Source organism: Brienomyrus brachyistius, chromosome 22 (assembly GCF_023856365.1).
Source record: "Brienomyrus brachyistius isolate T26 chromosome 22, BBRACH_0.4, whole genome shotgun sequence".
NCBI classification, from domain to species: domain Eukaryota; kingdom Metazoa; phylum Chordata; class Actinopteri; order Osteoglossiformes; family Mormyridae; genus Brienomyrus; species Brienomyrus brachyistius.
This window is the reverse complement of record NC_064554.1, coordinates 5,773,164-5,797,119: the sequence shown is the minus strand read 5'-3', so window position 1 is coordinate 5,797,119 and position 23,956 is coordinate 5,773,164. Positions and strand designations below refer to the sequence as shown.

At 46.6% G+C, this 23,956-nt stretch overlaps 4 protein-coding genes across 4 annotated transcripts; all 4 read left to right on the top strand.

Moving 5' to 3' along the window:
• Window positions 1-328: 328 nt before the first annotated feature.
• Window positions 329-4,558, top strand: unc119.2 (unc-119 lipid binding chaperone B homolog 2). Its single transcript, XM_048991486.1, has 5 exons — window positions 329-516; window positions 1,318-1,431; window positions 3,526-3,616; window positions 3,833-4,005; window positions 4,195-4,558. The coding sequence occupies exons 1-5, from the start codon at window positions 360-362 to the stop codon at window positions 4,353-4,355; spliced, it is 696 nt and encodes a 231-aa protein (XP_048847443.1). The 5' UTR covers window positions 329-359; the 3' UTR covers window positions 4,356-4,558.
• Window positions 4,559-5,609: 1,051 nt separating this feature from the next.
• On the top strand, window positions 5,610-10,090 carry LOC125717812 (matrix metalloproteinase-25-like). The gene is made up of 10 exons (XM_048991091.1): window positions 5,610-5,930; window positions 6,719-6,851; window positions 6,936-7,074; window positions 7,173-7,477; window positions 7,588-7,767; window positions 8,228-8,324; window positions 8,670-8,752; window positions 8,971-9,123; window positions 9,278-9,565; window positions 9,677-10,090. The coding sequence occupies exons 1-10, from the start codon at window positions 5,835-5,837 to the stop codon at window positions 9,937-9,939; spliced, it is 1,737 nt and encodes a 578-aa protein (XP_048847048.1). The 5' UTR covers window positions 5,610-5,834; the 3' UTR covers window positions 9,940-10,090.
• Window positions 10,091-11,357: 1,267 nt separating this feature from the next.
• Window positions 11,358-19,914, top strand: srrm2 (serine/arginine repetitive matrix 2). Its single transcript, XM_048991090.1, has 14 exons — window positions 11,358-11,565; window positions 12,301-12,557; window positions 12,722-12,817; window positions 12,907-13,086; window positions 13,227-13,316; window positions 13,428-13,487; window positions 13,654-13,686; window positions 13,760-13,864; window positions 14,287-14,425; window positions 15,678-17,824; window positions 17,916-18,581; window positions 18,683-18,766; window positions 19,101-19,211; window positions 19,432-19,914. Exons 2-14 carry the CDS (start codon window positions 12,310-12,312, stop codon window positions 19,478-19,480), a joined length of 4,008 nt encoding a protein of 1,335 aa, XP_048847047.1. The 5' UTR covers window positions 11,358-11,565; window positions 12,301-12,309; the 3' UTR covers window positions 19,481-19,914.
• Window positions 19,915-20,634: 720 nt separating this feature from the next.
• Window positions 20,635-23,956, top strand: thoc6 (THO complex 6). The gene is made up of 13 exons (XM_048992268.1): window positions 20,635-20,774; window positions 20,998-21,089; window positions 21,309-21,373; window positions 21,581-21,684; window positions 21,788-21,825; window positions 21,907-21,955; window positions 22,106-22,177; window positions 22,434-22,536; window positions 22,622-22,671; window positions 22,935-22,997; window positions 23,129-23,239; window positions 23,541-23,669; window positions 23,768-23,956. Exons 1-13 carry the CDS (start codon window positions 20,760-20,762, stop codon window positions 23,846-23,848), a joined length of 972 nt encoding a protein of 323 aa, XP_048848225.1. The 5' UTR covers window positions 20,635-20,759; the 3' UTR covers window positions 23,849-23,956.

The window sequence follows — 23,956 nt, the reverse complement described above, 5'->3', positions numbered from 1 at the left end:
TTAGTGGCAGGTGGGATTCCTATGCGATGCTGATCCCCGATTCGGTCACACTGGCTGGTCAGCTTATACCCTTCGTCCTTTGTGGTGAAGCCCGTTTTCTCTGCCTCTGAATGGTGGATTACCTCAGATTAGCAGGATGAGATGAGGTGCGCCGGTGAGATTAAAATCAGAGTGAGTGTGAAAGTGATTCTGGGCCACAGTCAAACAGAAGCTGTGCAGGTTCCACAGTCGAAAAAAAGAAAGGCACGCTGAACGGAACCAGCAGGAGAGGTGGGAGAAGGAGAATGGATGATGGGGAGTTGGGAAATGAGAGGGGGAGAGATAATGAGGGAGGCGAAGAAGGAGAAGAATTTCAGATAATGATGAAGAGAGAGCAAGGAAGCTTAGACAACAATGATATGGAGGACTGGAACGGGTTGTTTAGTGAAGAGGAGTCTGTGGATGGGGTGGAGGAGGCCGGACCTGGGGCTTCGGTGACCCCAAACAGCGTGCTGAGGCTGAAGGCCTACACCGAAGGTGAGTGTGCAAGAATCACAGTGCTTCCGCAGCGCATCTCATCATGGCAGTTCATTAATGCAGTGTGTGTGTGTGTGTATGTGTGTGTGTTGCGTATGTATATAGCAAATGTCCTCACAATGTGATGAAAACCTGTGATTTTGACATTGTGGGGACATTATTTTGGCCCCCAGGGAAACAATCAAAAAGCTATGGCTGCCAAAAGCCTTTTAGTATTTAGTTTGTTTACTCATGGTTAAGATTAGGGCAGGGTTGGGTTGTAATTGTTGGGATTAGGGTTTTGCCCATAGAAGTGAATGGAGAGTCCCCACAAAGATATGAATACAAACATGCATGTGTGTGTGTGTGTGTGTGTGTGTGTGTGTGTGTGTGTGTGTGTGTGCGCGCACGCATGCCAGCATACATATTAAGTAAGTTCAGTACAAAGTATGTAATACACTGAATCCTCCAAGTAACTTGACTAGATGATCAGCTTGATTGTCACACCTATGGTGCAGGAGCACCATAGCACCTTTGGCTTGAGCACATAAGGAGGTCCAGCATGGCTGCAGCTCTTCAGCTTTCAGCTGTGACTCATTCTGGATTAGCAGCAGCCACTCTAATACAAATCCATAACTCCCTTTATGTCCAGATATAAATAGCAAACGACACCTGCATGGAGCTTGTACCTGCAAGATGCTCACTGAAGACAAAAGAGGAACAACGGACCACTATCTATTTGACTCACTGATTTAGGCCGGATGAACCGCAACACATGGCACTTTGAACACACACTAATCTTTGGTGTTTCATGGTACTCAGATTACCTTTGTGGTCCTGAAGACAACATCTACAACATCAACTTCTCACGTTTCAAAATTCGAGATTTACAGACAGGAGCTGTTATACTGGACCTCCACAAGCCGTGCCCAACCGGTGAGTATCTGTGTTAGTCTGATAACTAAAAACATGGGTGACAACGCCATACTCCAAATGAAAGTGGACAGCACTGCCCTCTGTCTGGATTATGCTTTAACTACACCATATGGTCTCCATCTACCACCAACAGAGCAGATAAATACATTTTCATAGTAAACAAGACTTGATAATGTCAGGAAATTAGATGGTACATAATCATCTGCCCTTTCAATACCCAATGGTAGGAGCATACCCTTCCCTTTTAATATTGGATGCTTGATGTTGCTTACACCTTAATTTCCATTCTCCAACATTCTCCAAGCAATCTGTGCCGAGATGTCAAGACCTCCCTTTCCCCAGCCAGCTCCTCCAGATTCCCTATTGGAATTCTGAAGCATTCCCATGCCAGATAAGGGATCTCCCCAGCATATCCAGAGTCTGCCCTGGGGTCTGCTCCTGTTACGACATGCCCAAAGCACCTCCTCAGGAAAGTCTACTGTAGGCATCATAGACAGGTGCCCAAACCAACTTAGCTGGCTCCTTTCGATGTGGAGAAGTAGTAGCTCTACTTTGAGGCTCTCCCAAATGTCCAAAAAAAATGTGTAAAATTCTCTAAGACCAACCCCAGACACACTGTTAAGGAAGCTCATTTCCGCCATTTGTATCTGCGATCTCATTCTTATACTTAAAGTATTCTGCTTGAGGAAATAACTCATCCCCAGCATGAGGGGCGGAGGGGGGCAATCCAACATTTGGTGGTTGAGATCCAGACTTGGATGCACATCACACTCAGCCGTAAACCACTCCGGTGCGTGTTGCAGGTCACAGCTCGATGAAGCCAACAGGACCACATCATCTGCAAAAAGCAAAGATATAATCCTAAGGCTGCTGATTTTGACACTTACCACCACCTTGGATGTGCCTAAAACGACTGTTCATAAAAGTTATGAATAGAATCAGTGACAGAGGGCAACCCTGGTGGAGTCTGACACCCACTGGGAATGAGTCTGGCTTACTGCTGGCAATACGACCCAAGCTTCAGTTATACAGGGAGCATAGCAGCCAGCCCGGTACCCCATACTCCAGAAGTTGATAGCTCAGCTCCTCTCTTTACTTGAGTGCCTAAGATATACAGTCACATGTCCAATGATACGACTATTTAACTGACCATCGAGCTATAGCCTAGGGTGTTCTGGTCCCAGGTCCACTTATGAATTCCCTTATTCTTGAACAAAGTGTTTGTTATTGACAAACAGTGGCTAGCACAAAATTTCAGTAATAAAGCATCACTCAGGCCTAGATCAGGCAGGCTATTCCTTCCAATCACACCCTTCCTGGGTTCCATACTGTTATCCACATATGCGTTAAAGTCCCCCCCCCCCAATCAAATGGAGCTCCCAGCGGGGGCACCTTCCAGCACCCCACCCAAGCTCTCTAAGAAGACCAGATACTCTAAACTGGTATTTAAGTACAAACAGAAGTCAGAGCCCGTCCGCCTTAAAATTGAAGGGAGGCAGCCCTGTTCCTCACCGGGGTGAAGCCCAGCGTACAAACGCAGAACTGGAAGGCTATGAGTAAAGCCACACCTCTATTCAGGCCCTCCTCTCAGGCTCCTTTCCCACCAGAGAGGTCACATTCCATATTCTTGAAAGCAGTTTTGGTAGCCAGAGATCAGTCCTCGAAGGGCTCTACCTTCAACTGCCGCCTGATCTGAAACGCACCAGACCCATATAGCTTCTCTTGGTGGGCCTACAGGACAATGGTCCCATTTAGTTCTTTTGGGCTATGCCTGTTCGGGTCCCTTGGGTGAAGGCCCAACCACGAGGCACTTGCTGATGAGCGGGGCCACGTTATCCCTGTTCCAGACATGGTGTCCGAGACCTTGTTTTTATCTTTCATAATTGCACATTGTCGGGTGAATCCCAGGACCAATTCGCCCTGGAAGGCCTACCAAGAGGAATTACCACTGACAACATGACTCACAGGATCACTGGGACAAAGCCCTCCACCATTTGTTGGATGTCTAAACTGCATCTTAGAGATAATATTCAAGCTTCATGAAAATACTGCATTTTTTTTTTTTAATAATGATATTAAATTTCACTCTTTCAGAAATTAAGGATGCGATTGACACAAGTGCGGGGAGATTTATCCAGTATCGCTTTAGTCCCGCATTTCTGGCGCTGCGAGAGATAGGAGCCACGTAAGTCTTTCCCTAGTGGACACATTAAGGTTATCACACTCAGAATGAAGGTACTCATAGTGAAATCTCTTTAAATACTCCGTTTGATAGTACTCACTGTTAGAATGTATAGTGCAACAGTACTTGGTGTGAAAGTATTTGTCATTAAAGTGCTGCTAAAAAAAGGCTGAGTGTTAAGCACCGTGTGCGGGCATGTCGCTCTGTTACTCTGGCCAGGTTGGAGTTCACGGTGGGGGCCAAGGCCCTGAACAAGCTCCGGCTGATTGAGAGGCATTACTACAGGGAGCGGCTCTTGAAGAGCTTTGACTTTGAAATTGGCTTCTGCATCCCCTTCAGCAGAAACACATGCGAGCACATCTACACCTTACCGGAGCTGGAGCCCCAGACAGGTCCGTGACTTTCACAGAGACAGTCTGAACAGGGTGAGGGAACCTCTGGGAACAGGCTGTGACTTTTTGAATGGTTCGGGACAGGATAAGGACATTGCGATGAAACCCTTGATCACACTGTGTTTTATTGTTTTAATCATCCTCCTATACTGACCCAACGCTCCTCTGACCTCTGATCTCCCCTTTCAGTCGAGGAGATGATCGCTAGTCCGTTTGAGACCAAGTCAGACAGTTTCTACTTTGGCAACAATAAGCTCATCATGCACCATAAGGCAGAGTATGCATTCAGCGGGGACGAGAGGAGACCAGCACTGATGGAGAAGGACTGTCCTGCTTACAGCCACCAGTGACACAGACTGTACAGCTGGAACAGGAAGGAACGGAGCGGTCTGTGGTGAACATGAGCAGACACACACACACACACACACACACACACACGTTTCTACTCATATCTTTGCAGGGACCATCCATTCATCTCTATGGGTAAAACCCTAATCCCAATGACAGCCTTAACCCCTACGCAGTCCTAACCTTAACCATAAGTTACTAAACAAAATACAGGACTTTGAAGTTTTTAGTTTTTCACTGCAGTGACAGATTTTTCATAAAATTGAGTTTCCTCTTGTGAGAACTGAAAAAAAAGTCCCCACAATGTCAAAATATCAGGTTTTTAATCACATTGCAGGGACATTTGGTATATAATTAACAAACAGACAGACAGACACACACACACACCAAGGGAAGGCATCACAGGCTTTTCTCCTGTAAACTAGCTGTGACACAGTGCTAATATATTTTTCACCATGCAATACCGGTTGTCAAATAAAATAAACTTCAAAACATACGCATCTATTTGTGCTTGTGCCTTTTTCAAGCTTGAATTGAGGAAAGCAGAGTGAGTAAACAAACGCTTCAGCCAGTGTTCCTGTTATAAACGCCTCTTTCCCTCCTCTCTGCTCACCTGCCATTTCTTCTGATGTTCAGCTCTCCTACAAACATCCTCTGCTATTTTCACTCACACAATGCTGTATGTGTTTTGCTTTGCAGCGGGCTGCTTCCTGTTAGCATTATTACTGGGCATGGGCACTCCTGATCAGGGTGGGAGTTGGGGGGGGTAACATTTTCTCCCATTCCATCACTTTGCACTCCTTTTTCTTTAAAACCACGGCTGAGCCATTCATACATCCACTTTGTTCAGCTACACTCACAAAATGAGCACAGAGGTGTGTGGAGGCAGCTGCTAATGAAAAAGCGAGAGGCGCAAGTCAGTCACCCGCTCTGTTGTCCATCACGGTTGTCAATATTCAGACTGTAATGCAGCAGTACAGTTGTATATAGGATGGTTAGCATCTCCCAGGACCTCATCACCTCAGCGATTTCTGGTCTGACAAATGAAGGTTGTTTTCCTGTCTATGGATTTGTATTAGACACATCAAAGCTTTTTCCCTTTTTTGCGTCCATATTATTATTTATTTATTTGTCCGCGGAGAGAGGGGATGACGGAGAGAGAGTCCGTGTCTTAAGTGCCTTTTCTCATTTGCCATCGATTTGTAGTGGGAGCCCCGCCTAGTCCCAAGAGGGGCGGAAAAAACAAAAGAGGCACCGAAAGGCATGAGGAGCCGTAATGAATAAAACCCGCTGCGATTAACGGCTGAGTGAGCGGCTCCCAATACGCGGTGTTAAGGATGTGCTGTAATTACTGAGTGATGATGACGTCCCGGGCCTCGTGTGGAAGCCGTGCAGGACGCTTTGTGGGGTGAGGCGGGCGTGCGTCCTGCTGCCGGTCTTTTGCACTTGTCTTTTCGGTCTTTTCTGGGGCAAGTGTCACTATGGGTTCCCGGCAGCTGCTCGGGGCTGCGCTCCTGCTGCTGGCTGCCTCGGCAGCGCTGTCAGCTCCGCCAGGAGTCCGATACTCCCGGGCTTTGGTGAGTATTTATCCGCTATCACGCTGTTCGTGTTTCCAGTGCCATCATATTATCGAAAAATCTCGTCAGTCATAGTTTTTTTTTCCTTCAGCAATATTTGAAGTAATTTCAAAAAGCAATAATAACATTAAAATAACAGAACTGTAGATTATAGCGGTAAATGAAAGTAAAATAAGTAATAGTTTCATCTTTATTTTTATTGCCTCTGCTATTTGTACGAGTTAAACAGTTTTGTATATAGTATTTTGCTGTGAATTCCTTACAGGTCTGTATATATGAAAGTTTTCATACTGAGATTAGGCTATTTACTTTATTATTCTGCTATTTATTATTATTAATAAATATTATTTAAATAATTATTATTTACTTAATGCAGTCCTGTCTTTATTGCCATAAGAGTAGGACTAAAATCTTAATATTATAGAAATAGTAAACACGTCCGTATAAAGAAAATATGTCAAATGAGAAAAATGAGAAACTGAGAGACACAAGTCATTTTTAACAATGCTTAAATTTTCACCATGGTGCATTTTAAAAAGTATGTGAAGAAACAGCTATAAACACACTTAAACCACCAAGCCATGCTTATATCTGTGTGAGGTTCCACAGTGGGTGATTATGTTAAAAAAAATACAGAGTTAGCGTTGTGTATCACATCTTCTCAGGAGACGATAAAAGATGGTGATGTCATTCCTGACTACTGTGGTCCTGTTTGTTGGGGGATATCTAGGGAGTGAGAGTAAGCCGCGCAGTTAACGGACTTAAGATTCCCTTCATGCCGGCCGCAGGACTGGCTGAGCCGGTATGGATACCTTCCGCCTCCAGATCCCCGCACTGGAAAGCTGCAGACGCGGGAAGGCATCGAGCTCGCCCTGAGGGAGATGCAGAGGTTCGCCGGGCTCAAAGAAACAGGCAGGCTGGGTAATGCAGCATCGCTTCTCTCTGCGTTTGGGACGGCACCCCAAACTGGAGCCTGAACATTGCGCTTCTCCACTCAACTGCTAGATGGCGCCACTCTCTCACTCATGTCCACCCCTCGCTGTTCTCTGCCGGACGTCGTGGGAACGGCTGACTTGCTGAAGAGGCGGAGGAGGCGGTACGCTCTGTCTGGGCTGCGATGGGGGAAGACCAAGATCACGTGGAGGTGAGCATCACCTGGAGCCGACGTGCTGCAGGAAACCCCAGCCTAGCTCTGTCCATAGCTTTTTTTTGCTTTAATCTCTCCCCCTCTCTCCTTCCCAGTGTACATAGCTATCCCTCGCTCACTAGCTCGCCATCCCTCCCGGCAGATCTAGTTGAGCTTGTCTTGAGACACGCTCTGAGTGTATGGAGTGATGTCACTCCTCTGCGATTTTACCGCCTCTCCCGTGAAGGAGGAGGACCGCAGGAAGAAGGGGACATCAGGGTCACTTTCACTCGTTCGTTTCACGATGATGGGTACCCCTTTGATGGCAGAGGCGGTACACTGGCACACGCCTTCTTCCCAGGCACAGATGCCCTTGCAGGAGATGCTCACTTTGACGACGAGGAGACCTGGAGCTTTGGAGGTGTGGACTGGGCTGCCCTGTTCTGGGATGAGTTTCTGGGTGCTGTCATTGTGTTGCAGACTGATGGCTTGTACAGGGAGTGAGACTTTTGGTGTGACCCTGCTTGGCAGGTGATACGGGCAGCACTGACCTCTTCACGGTGGCCGTCCATGAGTTTGGCCACGCCCTGGGCCTCTCCCACTCCTCCTCTGAGCACTCCATCATGAGGCCTTACTACCTGGGCTCGGTGGGAGATATACAGAAGTACAGCCTATCTGCCGACGATAGACTGGGGATCCAGACCCTCTACGGTGAGCAGGACTGGGTGTCGAAGGCAGGGGCGCCGCTAAGTAGGGGAAAGTTGGGACAATTCTAAGGGCCCACGCCCTTTAGGGGCCCCCAGAGATCTGAATGGGTGTGGTAGGGGGGCCCAACCTCATATTTTGTCATAGGGCCCAAAATTGCTAGCGGCGCCCCTGGTCGAGGGTCTTCGAAAGGACAAGCATTCCTCAGGAGATTCAGGGGACCCAGCGCTTCATAGGGGCCCCGAATATGAAACACAATAATGTAGCAGGTTCCCAGATATTTTGTTCGGGGGCCCAAATTTTCCAGCTATGCCCCTGGGTGTCAGTGATGTGCTGGTGCAAGATGAACACAGAGTATATGCAATAATACCATAACATCATTTGCGATAGTTATTTCCTGAGCAAATGAATAATGTTTCGTACCCAAATGTTCAACATGTGTCAGAATTGCAGTTCTTTCTCGCAGGGACGAAGGTGACCCCAATCACGGCTCGTCCAGATGTGTCACTCACCTCTGCTCTGCCACATTTTCCCTCTCCACCCTCCCCTAGACCAACCACACAGTGAGTATTTCTGGAAAGGACCTGTGTATCTGCAGGGCCAGTGGAAAAGCTTCGACATTATTAAGGAATTACAGGCTTTAAACACAGTATTATAATTATTCATTTGCTAATTCAGAATGGTTCAGTTAGATCGGTCTTTAAGTACTGCTATCCGTGTTACTTTTATTGTGTAAACTTCTCTATGCTCACATGCTTGTCAGTTAAAAATTCTCCGTAGGTCAGACTTTTTTAGTTTTAGTGAGAGAATTTGCATACATGCTAAGTCGCAAACCCACAGCATGCATCCTGGAAAGATGTAACACATCTTTACACACCAACGTACCCACCTTATGCCCCCCCCCCCAGCCTTGACCGAGCTCTGCCAAATCGCTGTGAAGGTGGCTATGACGCTGTGGCTAACATCAGGGGAGAGGTCTTCTTTTTTAAGGGTAGGTGAAACCCCAGTAAACCTGAGCTCACATACACTGACGTTGGTGAGAGCATGGTCTGCCCGTCAAGCATGACCTCAGTAGCTGTTGTTGGTTGTTTTGGAAAGATCTAGGAAACGTGCACCCTTTGCAAAGCAGGAATACAGAGCGGTTCTGCTCCAGCACCCATACATCCACCACCTGCTCTTTAAACCCAGTCTTGTTTTTGTGATTTTCAGGTCCGTATTTCTGGCGAATCCAAAGGTCGGGTTCCCTCGTCTCCCTATCCCCAGCTTTGATTAGGAACTTCTGGATTGGACTCCCCCCTGGAATTAATAAAATCGACGCTGCTTATGAGAGAAAGAGTGGCAGCCATATTGTGTTCTTCATTGGTGAGCAGCCTGTCTTTAAAAATTGATTCATTTGAAGTCTGACTGAGGGCTATGGAATGTAATGCTAGTGAATACCAGACAAGTACAAATTCGCGTAAATCCATCTACGTGCTTGTCGGACGGCATATGGGTCATTGCTTGTCCCGTTGTGCAGGTGGCCAATACTGGGTTTTCAGGGACACAGTGGCTCTCCCTGGATATCCCCGGCCCTTGGCAGAGTGGGGGGTGCAAACGGTGGCTGGGAAAGGCCTCTCCAAGGTGGATGCAGCCTTTGTGTGGGCACACACAGGGAAGACCTACCTGTTCAGTGAGGGGGAGTTCTGGAGGTTTGACGAGTTGGGGAAAAAGGTGGGAATGAAGCCGGAGGGGGGGTACCCCAAGCAGGCTTCACTCTGGAAAGGGGTGCCCCCAGACCCAGATGACATCATCAGCTGGGGCGATGGTAAGAAAAGGGTCTATCTTTATTGTGCTACCTGTGCTACAATGACCAGCTCCTCCCAATCTCCACTCCAGTACTACCATCCTCAGTACCACCTTTGTAATTACCTTTCAGGAGACACGTATTTCTTCAAGGATGACTCCTATTGGGTGCTGAAAAGAGGGAGATTAGACCAGGAAAATGTGACCTCTAAATCCATATCAGCTGATTGGATGAGATGTGCACCACCACCGAGTCCGACACCTTCTCCCACCAATGGCAATACTAAGTGCTATGAATGCTTTTGTAAGAAGAACAGAGGGGTCAAAGTTCAAACCTTTCATTGGCTGTTCTTGCTACCTGTCTCTATAACAACCAGGTCACTCAAAAGATATTAAGTAGCTATCAATTTAGCATTTTCTTCATGATTGATATTCTGTTATTGTTAGTCATCATTGACACACAGATGGGAAGATTTGCAAAAAATTGCTCAAGAAATTGTTTCTATTTTTTATTTGATCAAGTGATATGATTAATAAAGGAACTATATATATGAATGCGGCATATATAGAGTTTCATTGTATGGCTAGTATAAATATTGTTCATTACAGTTACATTGTACATTTGTCTTCACATGTGTCTTCATTAATGGATAAATATTTTCTCCACATGACCATGACCAATCAACAGAAGTTCTTATTATGCTAAAGATACTGATGTAATCAAGAAGTACCGTATGCTTTTACTGTTGATACAGGTGTGGCTTAAACTGAATTCTAACAGAAAACAATGCTTAAAAATGTTTTTATTCTTCAAAATCACCAAGTAAAACGCTCTACATAGAGAGATCAACCATTCAAGCATTTTGTTTATTTGGCGCTTAAATCATCCGAGATCAGATGTGTTTGTTAATTTAATGAAATGTAGGAAATTTTTAATATTCATAAAACATTCATTTTGAAGCTATAAGAAGGCAGACGAAACCTTTGAAAACTCTAAGTAATGAGAATATTAGTGTGATTTTTAAATTCTTTATAGAACTGTAATTTTATTATTTATTTTATTTGCATATGCATTACCTGCAATGGCAGATAATGCGTCGTTAATTGCCTGCACTCGCGAATTGCCTGGCAAACTGTACTGTTTGATATATTTTCCGCATCGTCTACAGTATACAAAAAAGTGCCGCTTGCAAAATAATGCACATTGTCTGTGTGGCTGTGAGAGTCCGACTTCGCTTAGCTGGACTTCTACTATACGGAGCTAATAAATCTTTAAGATATAATACTCCATCTCGGCTGAAGCGGTATCTTTCGAAAAAAATATCATAACAATAACAATAAAGGATCTTGCCGATCGCGCAAAACCCTCTCAATTTGAAATTCCCTTCTTATTATTTGTGCACCGATTGCAACTGGTCTTTCGTCTATGAATGGCGAGGCCATGACTGAACAGATTTGCATGCGCGGACACTGATTAATCCTTCTTTAGGTAGAACAAACCTGCTCCGAGCAGGTTTGAGGATTTGGATGTGCTGCTGTGACAACACATCCAGCAAGAGTTTCGAAAAAGCGACAGATCCAGGATCATGCCAAATCGTCAACAATTACATCCGGCTAAACGAGTAATCCACGTACGAAAAATACCCCCCAGATGATTGCAAGCATACAACAGTATAATTAAAATTTGGTTAAGGACATCACTATCCTTCTTTAGTGCACTCCAAGTCGTTCCTAAAACAAAGCGACAGCCAATTCCTGATTGGGTGGGCGATCCCGATGGTTTTCTGGGAAATGTAGTTTAATTGCGGTGGCTTCTGGGACGGGCTCTATCGCGTGCTTCCCCGACACCGCGCGGAACGGCACGGATTCGCCACATAGTCCGCATTTATCTCCTTCGGCGCAGCAGCCTTTTAAAATTCATTTTAGGTGTTTCGGTCTCTAGAAAAGCTTTTCCAACAGCTAAGCCGCCTAAGACATTTTTCTGCTTCGTTGTTTGCCCCTCCGTGTGCGGAGAATAAAGAGGTACGTTACTGTTAGCTTAGCTCTGTGGCTAGCTACGTCTCACCTCAGCACGGAAACGGCTGAACAGGGCCGAGCGGGCCCTCGCTGCATTCGGTCCTGAATACCTGTAAGGTTCACCCGGTACCTCACTGTTGTAACGTGTATGTGAAGTGACCTGGGTTCACATTAAAGCCGTAAAATGAACCTGGAAGCCGTAGCAGTTGACCGAGAAGCTATGCTATCCGTATGCTAGCTCGGCCAGCCACCCGTATATCCCCAAATTACCTGCAGGGGGTTATGTGTTTACTGTCGGGTTTGTTACGCAAGCGCCATGACCATCTGCTTGTATGAGCTGGTAACTGGTTACAATTTAATTTCCGTATAACTAATTGCGCACTTAGCGTCAGTCTGGTGCTGTGCTGATTGCTTAACGGGCCGCACCGCTGTGCTTGAGGATGCGGACGACCCGCCGCCCCGGGCTGCTTCTCGGGCCGACCTGACTGAGTCTGCTGACGCCGCACGTAGGATTTGAGCTCGGGCGGAAGCCTACGTTTATTAACCAGCTGCTGCATAGTAGAATTTGGTTCGGTCTCTGTGATCAGGAGTTGTTGGTAGATTTCGTGTTGGTCACTTGTGGTCTTTGATGATAGTGGATTAAAATTTCACAAGTGCTTTCAGAATGTCTTCTAATTTTTCATGTTGTTCCGGACCACATCCGTTCTTCAAATATCCTGTTTCTCTGCTGTCCCCCTACAGGGGGGTGATATGTACAACGGCATTGGGCTGACCACCCCTCGCGGCAGCGGGACCAATGGGTATGTCCAGCGCAACCTGTCCAGTGTGAGGGCGAAGCGCACCCGGGATGAGCGGGGCGCCGAACGTGACGAGAAGGACCGTGAGCGCCTGGAGAGCCAGCTGAGCCGGCAGCCCAATGCTGAGATCCTGGAGCACCAGAGGAAGAGGCAGCTGGAGGTCAAGTGTGCAGAACTGCAGGACATGATGGAGGAGCAGGGGTAAGCATGGGCAGAGAGGGGTGCCAGCTTAGTGGTAACATATTTTGTGGACTTGCAGACTTGTCGAGTAATTCAAAAACCTCATCTAAGTTCCATTGTGTTTGACCGTACAGAGCATTGCAGTGGGGAATCGTTCCTGCCATGCTTTTATTGTTGTTCCTTAGGTATTCAGCGGAGGAGATTGAGGAGAAGGTGAGCAGTTTCCGGCTGATGCTGCAGGAGAAGCAGGAGCCACCACCCACAGCCACCGAGAAGCCAGTGTGAGTGACCTGGTGTGCTGAACCGCCTGCTGGGAGCCCCTCGTGTGTTTTGCTTGTCTCTCTAAACTGCCGGCTCTTTGGCCCCACAGGGTCACAGAGACGCACGCCTTGGCTGCCGCCAATCAGCAGAAGAACAACCGTCTGCGTGAAGCGTTTGGCATCGCCTCAGACTATGTGGATGGCTCCTCCTTCAATCCAGAGCGTCGGGAGCGGGAAAAAGAGAAGCGGGAACAGGAGCAGCAACAGCAGCAGCAGCAGCAAAAATATGTGTGAGTGTCAGAGGGGAAACTTGGACCCCAGTGATGGACAGACCACCAGCCGCCAACCTGTCGATATGCAGGAACACCATGATGGCTGAAACGTCACTTTTACTGCAACCTTCTGCCTTTTACTTCCCCTGTGTATTCAGGATTGTCCCGGAGTCTGACAGCTCCACTGCATCTCCACCACGCAAGCATGGCCGGAAGAAGAGGAGAAAGAAAAACAAGACCAGGGAGAGGTGAGTGAGGAGCAGATGGGGTGTGTGTGTGTGTGTGCACACGCACGCACGCACGAACAGGATGTGAATGAGCAGGGAGGATCTCCAGTAAACCTGCCCCTTCTCATGCAGCTCGGAGAGTCGGTCCCCCTCCCCTCGTCGGGAGAAAAAAAAAAGCAAGAAGAAGAAAAGGTGAGTTGAGTAGTTATTTTATTTTGTAGCTTGTCAAACACACTGAGGCTTCAACGGTAATTCCATGCATTTATATACACTTGTGCTTGGCTTAGTTTGTGTGTGTGTTTTTGTGTAGCCTTTAATGCAGTGCTGCATAGCTAATGATGCTCCTGTCACTGTTTAGGGAAGGGTCAGTGCAGAAGGAAGATAGACGCAGGTACACTTTGTTTTACTACTAATTACTTAGCTGTATTGCTGTTACTGTACTTAGTTGGCTGTCTCTCCTATAGTCCTTCTGATGACAGGCGGCAGAAGAGGAAGAGGAGTGAGAATGGAACTCCACCCCGGACCAAACAGCAGAGGAACAGGAGCCCGTCGTCAGACATGGACCGCAGGTGGGTGTGCGCAAGTGGTGCTTTGCATGACTTTTTCGGCATGGCATTGAGACTGATTAATGAAATGAAAAATGAATTTTGCTCGAACTTAATTGGTGTTTGGTGCTAGTGTGTGAGATCCTGTTTCATCAACGGTTCGCTACCGTAAGCCCCACTTTTGGTGATCTCTGTAAGACTTTTTTTTCCGATGTGAAAAACAGACCAGACTGCATTCTTTTATAGGTTTTGGATTTGATTTGCAACTGACCCCAGAAATAGTCTCTACAATTATTTTAGTAACTTGATCTTTAAACCAGCATTTTCCTTTGGGTTTAGGGAAACTGTGTGTTTTTCTTTGTGTAAGAACCTTACTGTTATCTTGTGCTTGTTACACAAAGCTCATTAACTGGTCACTGTTACACTCTCTGGTCTCGTCTGTGCAGCCAATCTCCAGTTCCTCATAAGGAGGTACGACAGAACCAGCCAATCAGGGGGGCCGATGAGGGGAGAAAGGGGCGATCTCCAGACAGGAGGGGGAGGAGGCATGAAGAGGACTTTGCACAGAAGGCAGTCGGCAGAGAGGTGAGACTTGAATTCACAGGGTAGTGAAACTGGAATACCTGTTCTATAATATCTAGCCCGTGTGGATCCGGTACCTTCCAAATAAAAGTGAAGCATGTAGATATGTAGATGGAAATTTCACTCTTAACGCAGTGGTATATGGGTGAATGACATGAGGTGTGTACTTTTGTGCCCAAGTCAATTGTTTATTTCTTTTTAATCCTTTAATAAATACATATCGTGCCTAACTTTATTATATGAAACTTCTTTTTATGTAAATGTATAGCACATTCAAATCATGTACAGCTTCAATTTTTGTATATCAAAGTCCAAAAATGTCAGGCAGTGTCACCATCTGAACAAAAGAGCAGAGTGAGAAATTGATTAAAATTGCTGTTAAAGCAATTAAAAATGTAAAGTACTGGCTGTCTCCAGGTTACGAATGAGATCCACTTGTAGGCAAGTTGAAAAAATAATTCAATAGCTAAATACGGTACTGCACTTTACCTCAAGTCGAACAACCGCTGAAGTCATGCGGTGTTTTCATGAGCGTCTCCATGTAGTGCGTGCATTTATTATTCCAAATCATTGCATGTAACCCTTATTTTTCCATATAATATGCTTTATCGCTGTTCCTAAGTACAAGTTATCCGTACGTCGGACATTGTTAATTTGGCGACTGCTTGTCGTTAGGCATAATGCTATGTTTCAAACTCATTAAAAGTTGCTAAATCATTTTTGAACCATTAAGATTATTGGAAAACATTTGTTCGCAAATATATATTACCTCAAAGGGTTTTTTTAAATTTATTTATTTAAAAGTAACCAGATGTTACATTATAATATAGACCATAAGTGATAGATGAAGATCATGAAGATGAAAAACAAACATTTGTACGTGTTCAAATGTTTAATTTTTAAATGATCTTGAAAAGGCATGTGTTGCAAATTCAGTTTTACCACTAATCATAAATGCAGAACAAAATGGGTTAATCTTAAGTTATGAAGGTTTTGGTTTAGGAAAAAAATAGAAACATATTTTTTGGTTGAACCAATTGACATTTTTCCTTATACGAAAAGCTTATTAGTCATTCACCCATAGACTGTTTCCTTTTTTCGAAGCCTCCATTTCTTCATAACCTCTGAGACTATTTGCAGTATAGTCCATGCATGCTGGCCCTGCTAGCTGAGCATACTTCATAAAGATCAGATATCACAGACCTACACCTGTTAATAATTCTAAGCTGCTAAGAAAACCATTGGTACTTTCCAGAAATCTCCCGAACGAGGCAGAAGAGGAGAAGAGTGGGACCGAGGCGAGAAGGAAAAGCCTCAGAGGAGAAGACATGACTCCTCCTCCTCGTCTTTCTCTCCACCACATGAGAGATCCAAGCGGATGAGGAGTGCAGAGAAGGAGCATGTTAGACAGAGGGATGCTTCTCCACGAAGTGTGTCTGAAAGGGAGAGGGAGCGAGGAAGACAGAGGGGCAGAGAGAGAAATACCTCTCCTCAAGAAAAGAGCCAGAGGGCCCCAGAGAGGGCGAGGGAGCCTTCCTCCTCTGGGACGTCCTCGAGCTCACCCTCACCAGTTAGGAATGGGAGAGAGAGGGAGAGAGACCAAGAAAAAGAGAAGGAAAAGCAGAATGTTTGGGAAAAAGAGAAGCAGAGAGAGAGGGAAAGGGTGGAACGTGAGAGGGAGAAGGAGTATGCAAGGGAGCGGGAGAGGCAACGCGAGAGAGAGGAGCGGGAGAAGGAGAGGGAGAGGCAATGGGAGAGAGAGGAGCGGGAGAAGGAGAGGGAGAGGCAATGGGAGAGAGAGGAGCGGGAGAAGGAGAGGGAACGGGAGAGGGAGAGGCAATGGGAGAGAGGGGAACGGGAGAGGGAGAGGGAACGGGAGAAGGAGAGGGAGAGAGAGGAAAAGGAGCAAGAGAGGGAGCGAGAGAGGCTGCGGGAGAGGGAGAGAGAGGAAAAGGAGCAAGAGAGGGAGCGAGAGAGGCTGCGGGAGAGAGAAGAGAGAGAACGAGAAATAGAAAGAGAAAAGGAGAGATGGAGACAGCAAGACAAGGAAAGGGAGAGACGGAGACAACAAGACAAGGAAAAGGAGAGGGAGAGAAGTACCAGCAGAAGCTCACCTGCACCGGAGGATGACCGGGAGCAGCCTCAACAGGCACAGAGGATGGCTGAACAGCAGAGGGAAAAGCAGGTTAAGGAAGGCAAGGCCAAGAAAGGCAAGGTCGAGTCGAGTAGCAGCAGCAGCGACAGTGATAGCGATAGCTCCTCGTCATCTTCGTCATCGTCTTCCTCTTCCACGGACTCCTCTGCATCCTCGTCATTCTCTTCGTCATCGTCGTCGTCCTCTTCTGATGAAGATGAGAAGAAATGTTCAAGAAAACAGATGGTTAAAAAGACTAGGGTTTCATTAGAAGTCACTGAAGAGTCAGGTGCTCCTCCTGAGCCCTTGCCTTCAGCTCCAGTCCTGCCCACCACTATCCCTCCCTCTGAAAAGGAGGTGATGGAGGATAGGTGTGGGCTGAGAGATACTGGTAAAGAGAGAGGACAGTGGCACCCCCTGATGGAGACCGATGCTCAACTATTGGGACAGAAGGGTCAGTACTCCCCAACTGGAAGCGATGCAGCCTCACCAGGGGAGTGCGTGTCCTCTCCTGCAGGCCCTAGAAAGGAGGGCAGAGGAGCTGAGTGTTACTCTCCAACCTCCCCCTCCAAAGACGCCTCCCCTTCACCTCCCAGGGATGATCTGAATGAGGTTAGAGACCAGACCAAAAGCACCCGTGTGGACCGCCTGGCTGATAGAAAATATCAGTACACCCCCACAGAGGCTGAAAAGTCTCCTCACATTGAGGTTGGGCGGACTGTGGAACGGGGGGGCAGATCCTCTGAAGGAAGAAGGGAGCAGCATGGCTCCTCTACCTCAGCCTCACCTCCACGGCGCACCCCTCCCCTGCAATATCAGGATCCCCCGCGGCAGTTCCGTCGGGCATCTCGATCAGCTAGCCCCCGCAGACGGCTGCCATCACCAAAACGCAGAGACAGGGAAAAAGAGGCCAACAGGGAGAGGGACAGAGACAGGGAGAGGGAGAGAGAGAGGGACAGAGACAGGGAGAGGGAGAGAGAGAGGAAGAGAGACATGGAGAGAGAGAGGGAGAGGGACAGAGAGAGGGACAGAGACAGGGACAGAGAGAGGGAGAGGGACAGAGAGAGGGAGAGAGAGAGAGACAGGGACAGGGAGAGAGACAGGGAGAGGGACAGAGAGAGGGACAGGAGGTACTCACCTGGTCCAGCCCGCAGAGACAGGGATCGTGACAGGGACAGGGATCGTGACAGAGAGCGAGACAGGTCCCGGGACAGGAGACAAAGGAGAAGTCGATCGAGGTCCCCGAGGAGACGCAGCCCTCTCTACAGGTACCATTTCTGTCTCTGTTCTTGTGGGTGATGTGCACAGCTGCAGATGAGAGACTACACCCTGATCTATCATGTGTCCTTTTCCACTCAGATCACGGCGCTCTCCTTCCCCTTATCGACGCAGGAGAACCAGTCGCTCTCTTTCCAGGGAGATAGAGAGAGATCGAGAGCAAGAACGAGAGAGGAACCGAGAGCGAGAGAAGGAGACAGAGAAACAGCCACATGCTTCTAAAGACTCAAAGCCTCAGACTCCAGGATCCCCATCATCATCTTCCTCATCCTCCTCTTCTGGCACTACTTCATCATCATCATCCTCTTCTGGGTCTGAAAGTGAGGAAGAGACAGAGGGGAAAGGACAACCCAACACTGGAAGAAAACAAGCAGATACAGAGAGTGAAACAAGAGCTGATCAGGAGGAAAGTGGAAAAGGAGGAGATGGAGAGCTGGAGAGGGTGGAACTCAGCCGGTCACCTGTCCCGAGTGGTCAGTGCAGAGAGTTGAACCTGGCTCAATCGCGCTCCATCTCTCCTAAATCTCCTCCCACGTTGCTTCCTGGCTCCCCAGTACATCCTTCAATTGGCCAGAGTGGGCCTCAGGCTCCATCCAATGGGAAGCCAAAGAAACAGGAAGAGAAGGAGCAGCGTAAGAACAACAGCAGTGGCTCCAGTTCATCGTCCAGTTCCTCCTCCTCTTCCTCTTCATCATCTTCATCCTCATCTTCTGACAGCTCGGATTCTGAGCCAGAGGACGGGAAGGAGTAAGTGCAATTCGTGCCCGCATGTGGTCTCGCTATGGGGCTGTGTGTGTGTTAATACTCCCCTGATTCTGCTCCCGTTCCCCTCCTCTCTTCTTGCACAGAGAGGGCAGTACTGCTGTAGCAGGCTGTAGCTCATCATCATCGTCATCATCATCTGACAGTGACAAAGAGGAGAAGCCAAAAAGGTAGTCGTCATAACTGTCATTTTAGTTTGGTATGCTTTTTATGTGCATTTGCCAGTATTTTTGATGTGGAATTTTTCTTACACTTTAAATTTACATTTAATTTGAATATATGACAAGGATGCCACTGTGGGTGGCACTGTTGCATCCTCAGGCTTGGTGACCCGAATCCAGCCTCTATTTGGTATGTGTAGAATTGACATGAGCTCCCCATGTCGCATATATGTACCATAGCCCTGTGCTGCCTGGGACAAGCTCTGGTCACTCATGACCCTAACCAGGGTCAGAGGATAGTGCATGAAAGAGGGGTGTGAAATGATACAGTTTTGACTTTCAGCCCACCCCGGCGTCAGAGGGTGCCAGCTGATTCACTGAGAGACTCACGCTCTCCCAGCTACTCTCCCCCAACAAGAGTGCGACGTCCCGCTCTGTCGCCGCCCGCACACAGGTTTGTAGCCGATTACTTTCACGGGCTAGCGATTCCTGCTGATTCACCTGAATGGTGGGTTAGGTAGGCCTGCTGATGTGCGTTCCACATTCCAAAACAAATGATGGTGTAGTTGGCTGGGGTCCTCTGTAGGCCTTTGCCTTGCGCTCATCCTGGCACTTTGATTGGCCACTTACATGTGAGGACTTTTTAATACAGTGTATATGTGCTTCTGTTTTAGGAGCAGTAGAAGCGAGGAAAGCAGATCGAGCAGGAAAGAAAGGAAGTAGTTCCGGGAACGCCTCTGCAGTGCATTGTGGGCTGTGGTGGTTTCATCTTGTGAGCCATGTAGAAGTATGGTGTGCAGGAGCAGGGACAGGCCTGGAAACGCATAATGCCATTTGTTCTTTTTAGGATATAATCATTTTCTTTTTTTTTTTTTATTTTAATTTGGGACTGAATTGGATTCCCTCTGTCTACAGATGCGTTCATGGTTATGTGATTATATGAACTGTACAAAGATGATTGATCCATGTATACTAGCAACACTGAGAGCAACTGTGCAGCCAACCTTCTGACTTTATACCTCCAGTCTTATTGATATACTTCAGAGTAATTTGGTTTTCCCACTGTCAGGAGGGCTGAGATTTGTCTGTGAATAGAAATCTTGACTTTTGTTTTTTCCTTTTTGTGAAAATATTAAATAAAAAAAAATGCAATTGTATTCTTTGTCTAAGCTTTATAAAATGTTTTAGTCAAAAATTATGTGAGTCCTTAAATGACTTTGACCACATGCTGTGTGCTTACCAGTGGCACGTTCAAATGCCTTTCTGCAGTTTACATCTGTATATGAGTGTATATATATATATGTGTATATGCATGTATGTACACTCACATATATAACCCATCCATTTTCTGAAACTGCATGTCCTATTCAGGGTTGTTGAGGAGGGGGGGGGGGGACAGAGTCTGTGGGCAATCCAAGATGGGGTGCTAACCCATCACAGGGCATGCACACAGCAGTCACATACACACAGCAGTCACATACACACAACAGTCACAAACACATGCACCCCTATGGGCAATTTGGCAACTCCAATAAGCCTCAGCATATTTTTTGACTGGGGGCAATTCTGGAGTAGCTGGAGGAAACCGACAACGGATGAACACGCAAATTCACCACCCATGGAGCCACGGCGTTGACTGAGGCCGCAGTACCTACCACTGCCCTACTGAAATTAATAAATTGAATTTATATAATATAAATACAAGGTAATATATAAATGATTTAATCAGGCGAAGGAGTAAGCATGATGTATATATTTAACTCGTTGCACAATGAGCAGAATGCCGAGTTCGGCTCTAATACAAAGAACAGCACACAAATTCGATTCGTGCTTGTCTGATGACGCAGTTTTTTTCCGCCGGAGAGTGGTGTGACGTCATATTAAATGGACTTTGTATGACCAATGAAAGCAAAAAGCAAGTTGCATTGATGTAATTACGTTGTATGTCAAGGTTTATTCTGTTTTCTGTTGTTTGTCTTTTCTGGTAGCGTAAAGCAAAATCATGGGTCCAGTCGAGGTAACTATATACTGATAATTATTCTGAGTATGAAAAAGTCGTTGTGCCGTTATGTAGTACCGCCGATAACAGTAACGTGTATAGTAATAGTATCGTATTCTACTGTTGTATTCATCGCCGGCTTATTGTTTATCGGCATCAGATTCTGTGAAGTTACTTTAAATACTCTTGTTTTATTATGCTGCTCTCGCGTGAGGAGTAATAATCTTCTTGATCGTTGCAGCTCCTTCACATGTCGGTATTTTCTCAGAGCCTCTCTCCCTGCGGTCGGTTTTTAGCTGCGGGGAACAACTACGGTGAGATCGCAGTTTTCAGGTGAGGCAATGAATGTTTTAATGGTACCGTACTCGTCCTGGACAAAGTCGTGTTTTGGTTAAATATATAGTGTGTGTGTGACAGTGATGTATTCTTCTCATTCCGTCTCTATAATATTAGTACTGGCAGACAAGTGGTCAAGTTGCCACATTAAAGTATTGTGTATGTCTTTTGTCCGGTATTGTGGTGAGTGATCTTGCTTATTCATTCTGTTTTCAGTCTGTCATCCTCACTTAGCCCAGAGGCAACAGAAATCAACAGAAAACCCATCCTGACTTTCACAGGTAAGTCTTTGCTGGTCATACTGAGCATGGACTCTTGTTAATATATTTGTATGAATAGTTCTGATTCCTATAGTGAATTATAAATGTGTACAAATAATTCAAATACCGCTAAATAAATAAATAACAAGTATCGAATACTGCAGTCTTGCAGTTTTTTTTCTGAGCTTTTGACATGTGAAGTGAATGATATTTTTCACCCTTTCTCAGCTCACGAGGGACCTGTTTTTTCCCTTCTGTCCACCGACACACATCTTCTTAGTGCAGGAAATGGAGAGATCAGTGCTTGGAGTTGGTCAGAGCTGGCAAAAAGAGTAAGTGTTGTATAATGGGAAAAAGACAGATTGTGTGTATGTCAACATTTATGAAAACTTTAAAGAAATGAATGATTTTGTTTTTATGTGTCCATCTCCCAAGAACACCAAAGCTGTCTGGATTAGAAGACCACAATACAAGTAAGTCTCCTCTGATCTTTGACACGGGTTGCTTTGTCCAGTTGGGATGGTGTATCTTTAAATTCTCGCATTCTCTTATAGATTGAGCTTGGAGATCCCTGAGATCAATGCAATGGTCATTAATGCCAGAGTGAGTAAATGCAAGAACAGAAATTGACACCGTGCAGAATTGGCAGACTTACTCCTTCTAGAGTTTGCCGTGTGACTTATCAGATGGATAATGTAATACATCTGAAGTTTTGTGATTGTAATCTGTACTCGTGGTCATTTCCGTTCTCAGGACAACAGCCTGGCTGTGGGTGGGGGTGACAGCAACATTCACATTATGGATTTGGAAAGTGGCATTTTCAAGGTGACTATATAACCTGTCTCTTTCTGTGGGAAGTGGGTGTGGCTGTTTTACTTTTGATTTTAAGAAAAAGTTTTTTGGCCTTGAAGATTGTTCCTCGGTTGTAAAACCCACCCTAGATGAGATTACTACATGGAATCTGACACGCTTGCTTTGATCTAGTGCCAGCCAAAGAAAAGTGGGTTTAGCCAGAGCTTTTATACAATCAGACATTCCATACTGGCAGACTGTAACCCTAATCCTGGTTATGGCTGTTCAGTCTGTGCTGCAGGGCCACACTGACTACATCCACTGCTTGAGCATCAGAGAGCGGGAAGGAGAGCTGCTCTCCGGTGGGGAGGATGGAGCTGTCAGGATGTGGGGTGAGTCCTGCTCCTGCAAGACTCTGGTTCTGGAGTCCTGATGTTGTTCTGTCACAGCTGAGGTGCCTCTGCCTTCTGCCCTCAGATGTCCGAACAGGACAGTCTGTGCACTGTGTGGAGGTTTACAAGTACGAGGTGAGTCTGGCAGCCAGTTGACTTGGACCCCTGGAGGTTTTTTTTTTCCCGCACTGGTTTTTGGTTCCTCCTCCCCCCCCCCCCCATCTGGCATTCTTTCTTCCATGTCTTTGTTTTCCTTTATCCCTCTTTTTAAATTATGCTGTATAAATGATGCAGGAACGTATTACAACACACCCATGTAAAGTGCCTTGTGGTGACTCTACTTTGGAAGGCGCGGTATAAAAATGAATCGAATTGAATCTGTCCTTCTGCTGTGACAGCAATGTGCTCGGCCCCAGCATGGGAAGTGGATCAGCTGTGTTACCACGGATTCTGACTGGATGGTGAGTTAGGAAAAACCTAAATGCAATCAGCTTTGTTTTCTGCACATGGGAGTCAGGTGATGGGGTCAGTGGACAGGATTTTGTGTTTATTTGTGTGGCCATGTGACCCAGGTCTGCCTTTGTCTTCCTAGCTGTGTGGCGGGGGCCCTTCCCTGTCGCTCTGGCATCTGCGCTCACTCTCCCCCACCTCCGTCTTCCCTATGTCCGGATGCCAGCGACAGGCAATGTTCTACCAGGATCTTGTAAGCCTCGCTCTCCTCCTTGTTAATCCCTCACACACACCGATCTGCCAGCAGAGGCAGATGGGTGACACAGCCAAAGAGCTACAGAATGTGACATCTGTCTTCCTGGTGGGGGGGGGGTGTGTGCTGGGGAGGTCTGATATTTAATCCACAGTGGTCACCATATCCCTGAGAACTTGCTTGGAACCATTTCATGCAATCCAGTCAGTCCATGGCTGTAACTAAATACACAGAGTGTCTTTATTTGTATATTTGTTCGTATTGTATTAGGAATGTGTTGATTTCTCCTCTGTCTGTGTAGATCTTAGCAGTGGGGGAGGGCCACTTTGTGTCCCACTGTCTCCTCGGCGGTGAAGTTAAGTCACTGATTCCCTGCACACCTCCGTCACTCAACACACTGGCTCTGAACACCAACAGCACTGAGCACAGGGTGAGTCCCACTGTGGCCTTTCCTCTGCTTTATTTCTCACCCATGTATGCTGGTCTGTGGTTAAGCGTCAGTGCTGCTCTCTTGCACACTCTCTCCAGGTGCTGACAGTAGGGGGCAGCAGTGACCAGATCGACGTTTTCACCAACCTATCATACAGGGCCTTCTCGCTTTCCTTTTGATGCACTTCCATCCTCGCACCTCCGCCACCTACTTAAAATGCATCCCTGTCTGAAGTGTCCGGGGGAATTTGTTTTTTATAATAAAGATTTGTTGGCCATTTTGTAGAA

Excerpts from the sequence above, each read along its gene's own strand:
- unc119.2 (XM_048991486.1), top strand. The coding sequence starts at position 360 with ATGATGAAGAGAGAGCAAGGAAGCTTAGACAACAATGATATGGAGGAC. Across the intron at positions 517-1,317 it reads GCTGAAGGCCTACACCGAAG|ATTACCTTTGTGGTCCTGAA; the intron begins GTGAGTGTGCAA and ends CATGGTACTCAG. Across the intron at positions 1,432-3,525 it reads CCACAAGCCGTGCCCAACCG|AAATTAAGGATGCGATTGAC; the intron begins GTGAGTATCTGT and ends TCACTCTTTCAG.
- LOC125717812 (XM_048991091.1), top strand. The coding sequence starts at position 5,835 with ATGGGTTCCCGGCAGCTGCTCGGGGCTGCGCTCCTGCTGCTGGCTGCC. Across the intron at positions 8,325-8,669 it reads TCCCCTAGACCAACCACACA|CCTTGACCGAGCTCTGCCAA; the intron begins GTGAGTATTTCT and ends CCCCCCCCCCAG. Across the intron at positions 9,124-9,277 it reads CCATATTGTGTTCTTCATTG|GTGGCCAATACTGGGTTTTC; the intron begins GTGAGCAGCCTG and ends CCCGTTGTGCAG.
- srrm2 (XM_048991090.1), top strand. The coding sequence starts at position 12,310 with ATGTACAACGGCATTGGGCTGACCACCCCTCGCGGCAGCGGGACCAAT. Across the intron at positions 12,818-12,906 it reads ACAGCCACCGAGAAGCCAGT|GGTCACAGAGACGCACGCCT; the intron begins GTGAGTGACCTG and ends TTGGCCCCACAG. Across the intron at positions 18,582-18,682 it reads GAGCCAGAGGACGGGAAGGA|AGAGGGCAGTACTGCTGTAG; the intron begins GTAAGTGCAATT and ends CTTCTTGCACAG.
- thoc6 (XM_048992268.1), top strand. Across the intron at positions 22,178-22,433 it reads TGGAAAGTGGCATTTTCAAG|TCTGTGCTGCAGGGCCACAC; the intron begins GTGACTATATAA and ends ATGGCTGTTCAG. Across the intron at positions 23,240-23,540 it reads CAATGTTCTACCAGGATCTT|ATCTTAGCAGTGGGGGAGGG; the intron begins GTAAGCCTCGCT and ends CTGTCTGTGTAG.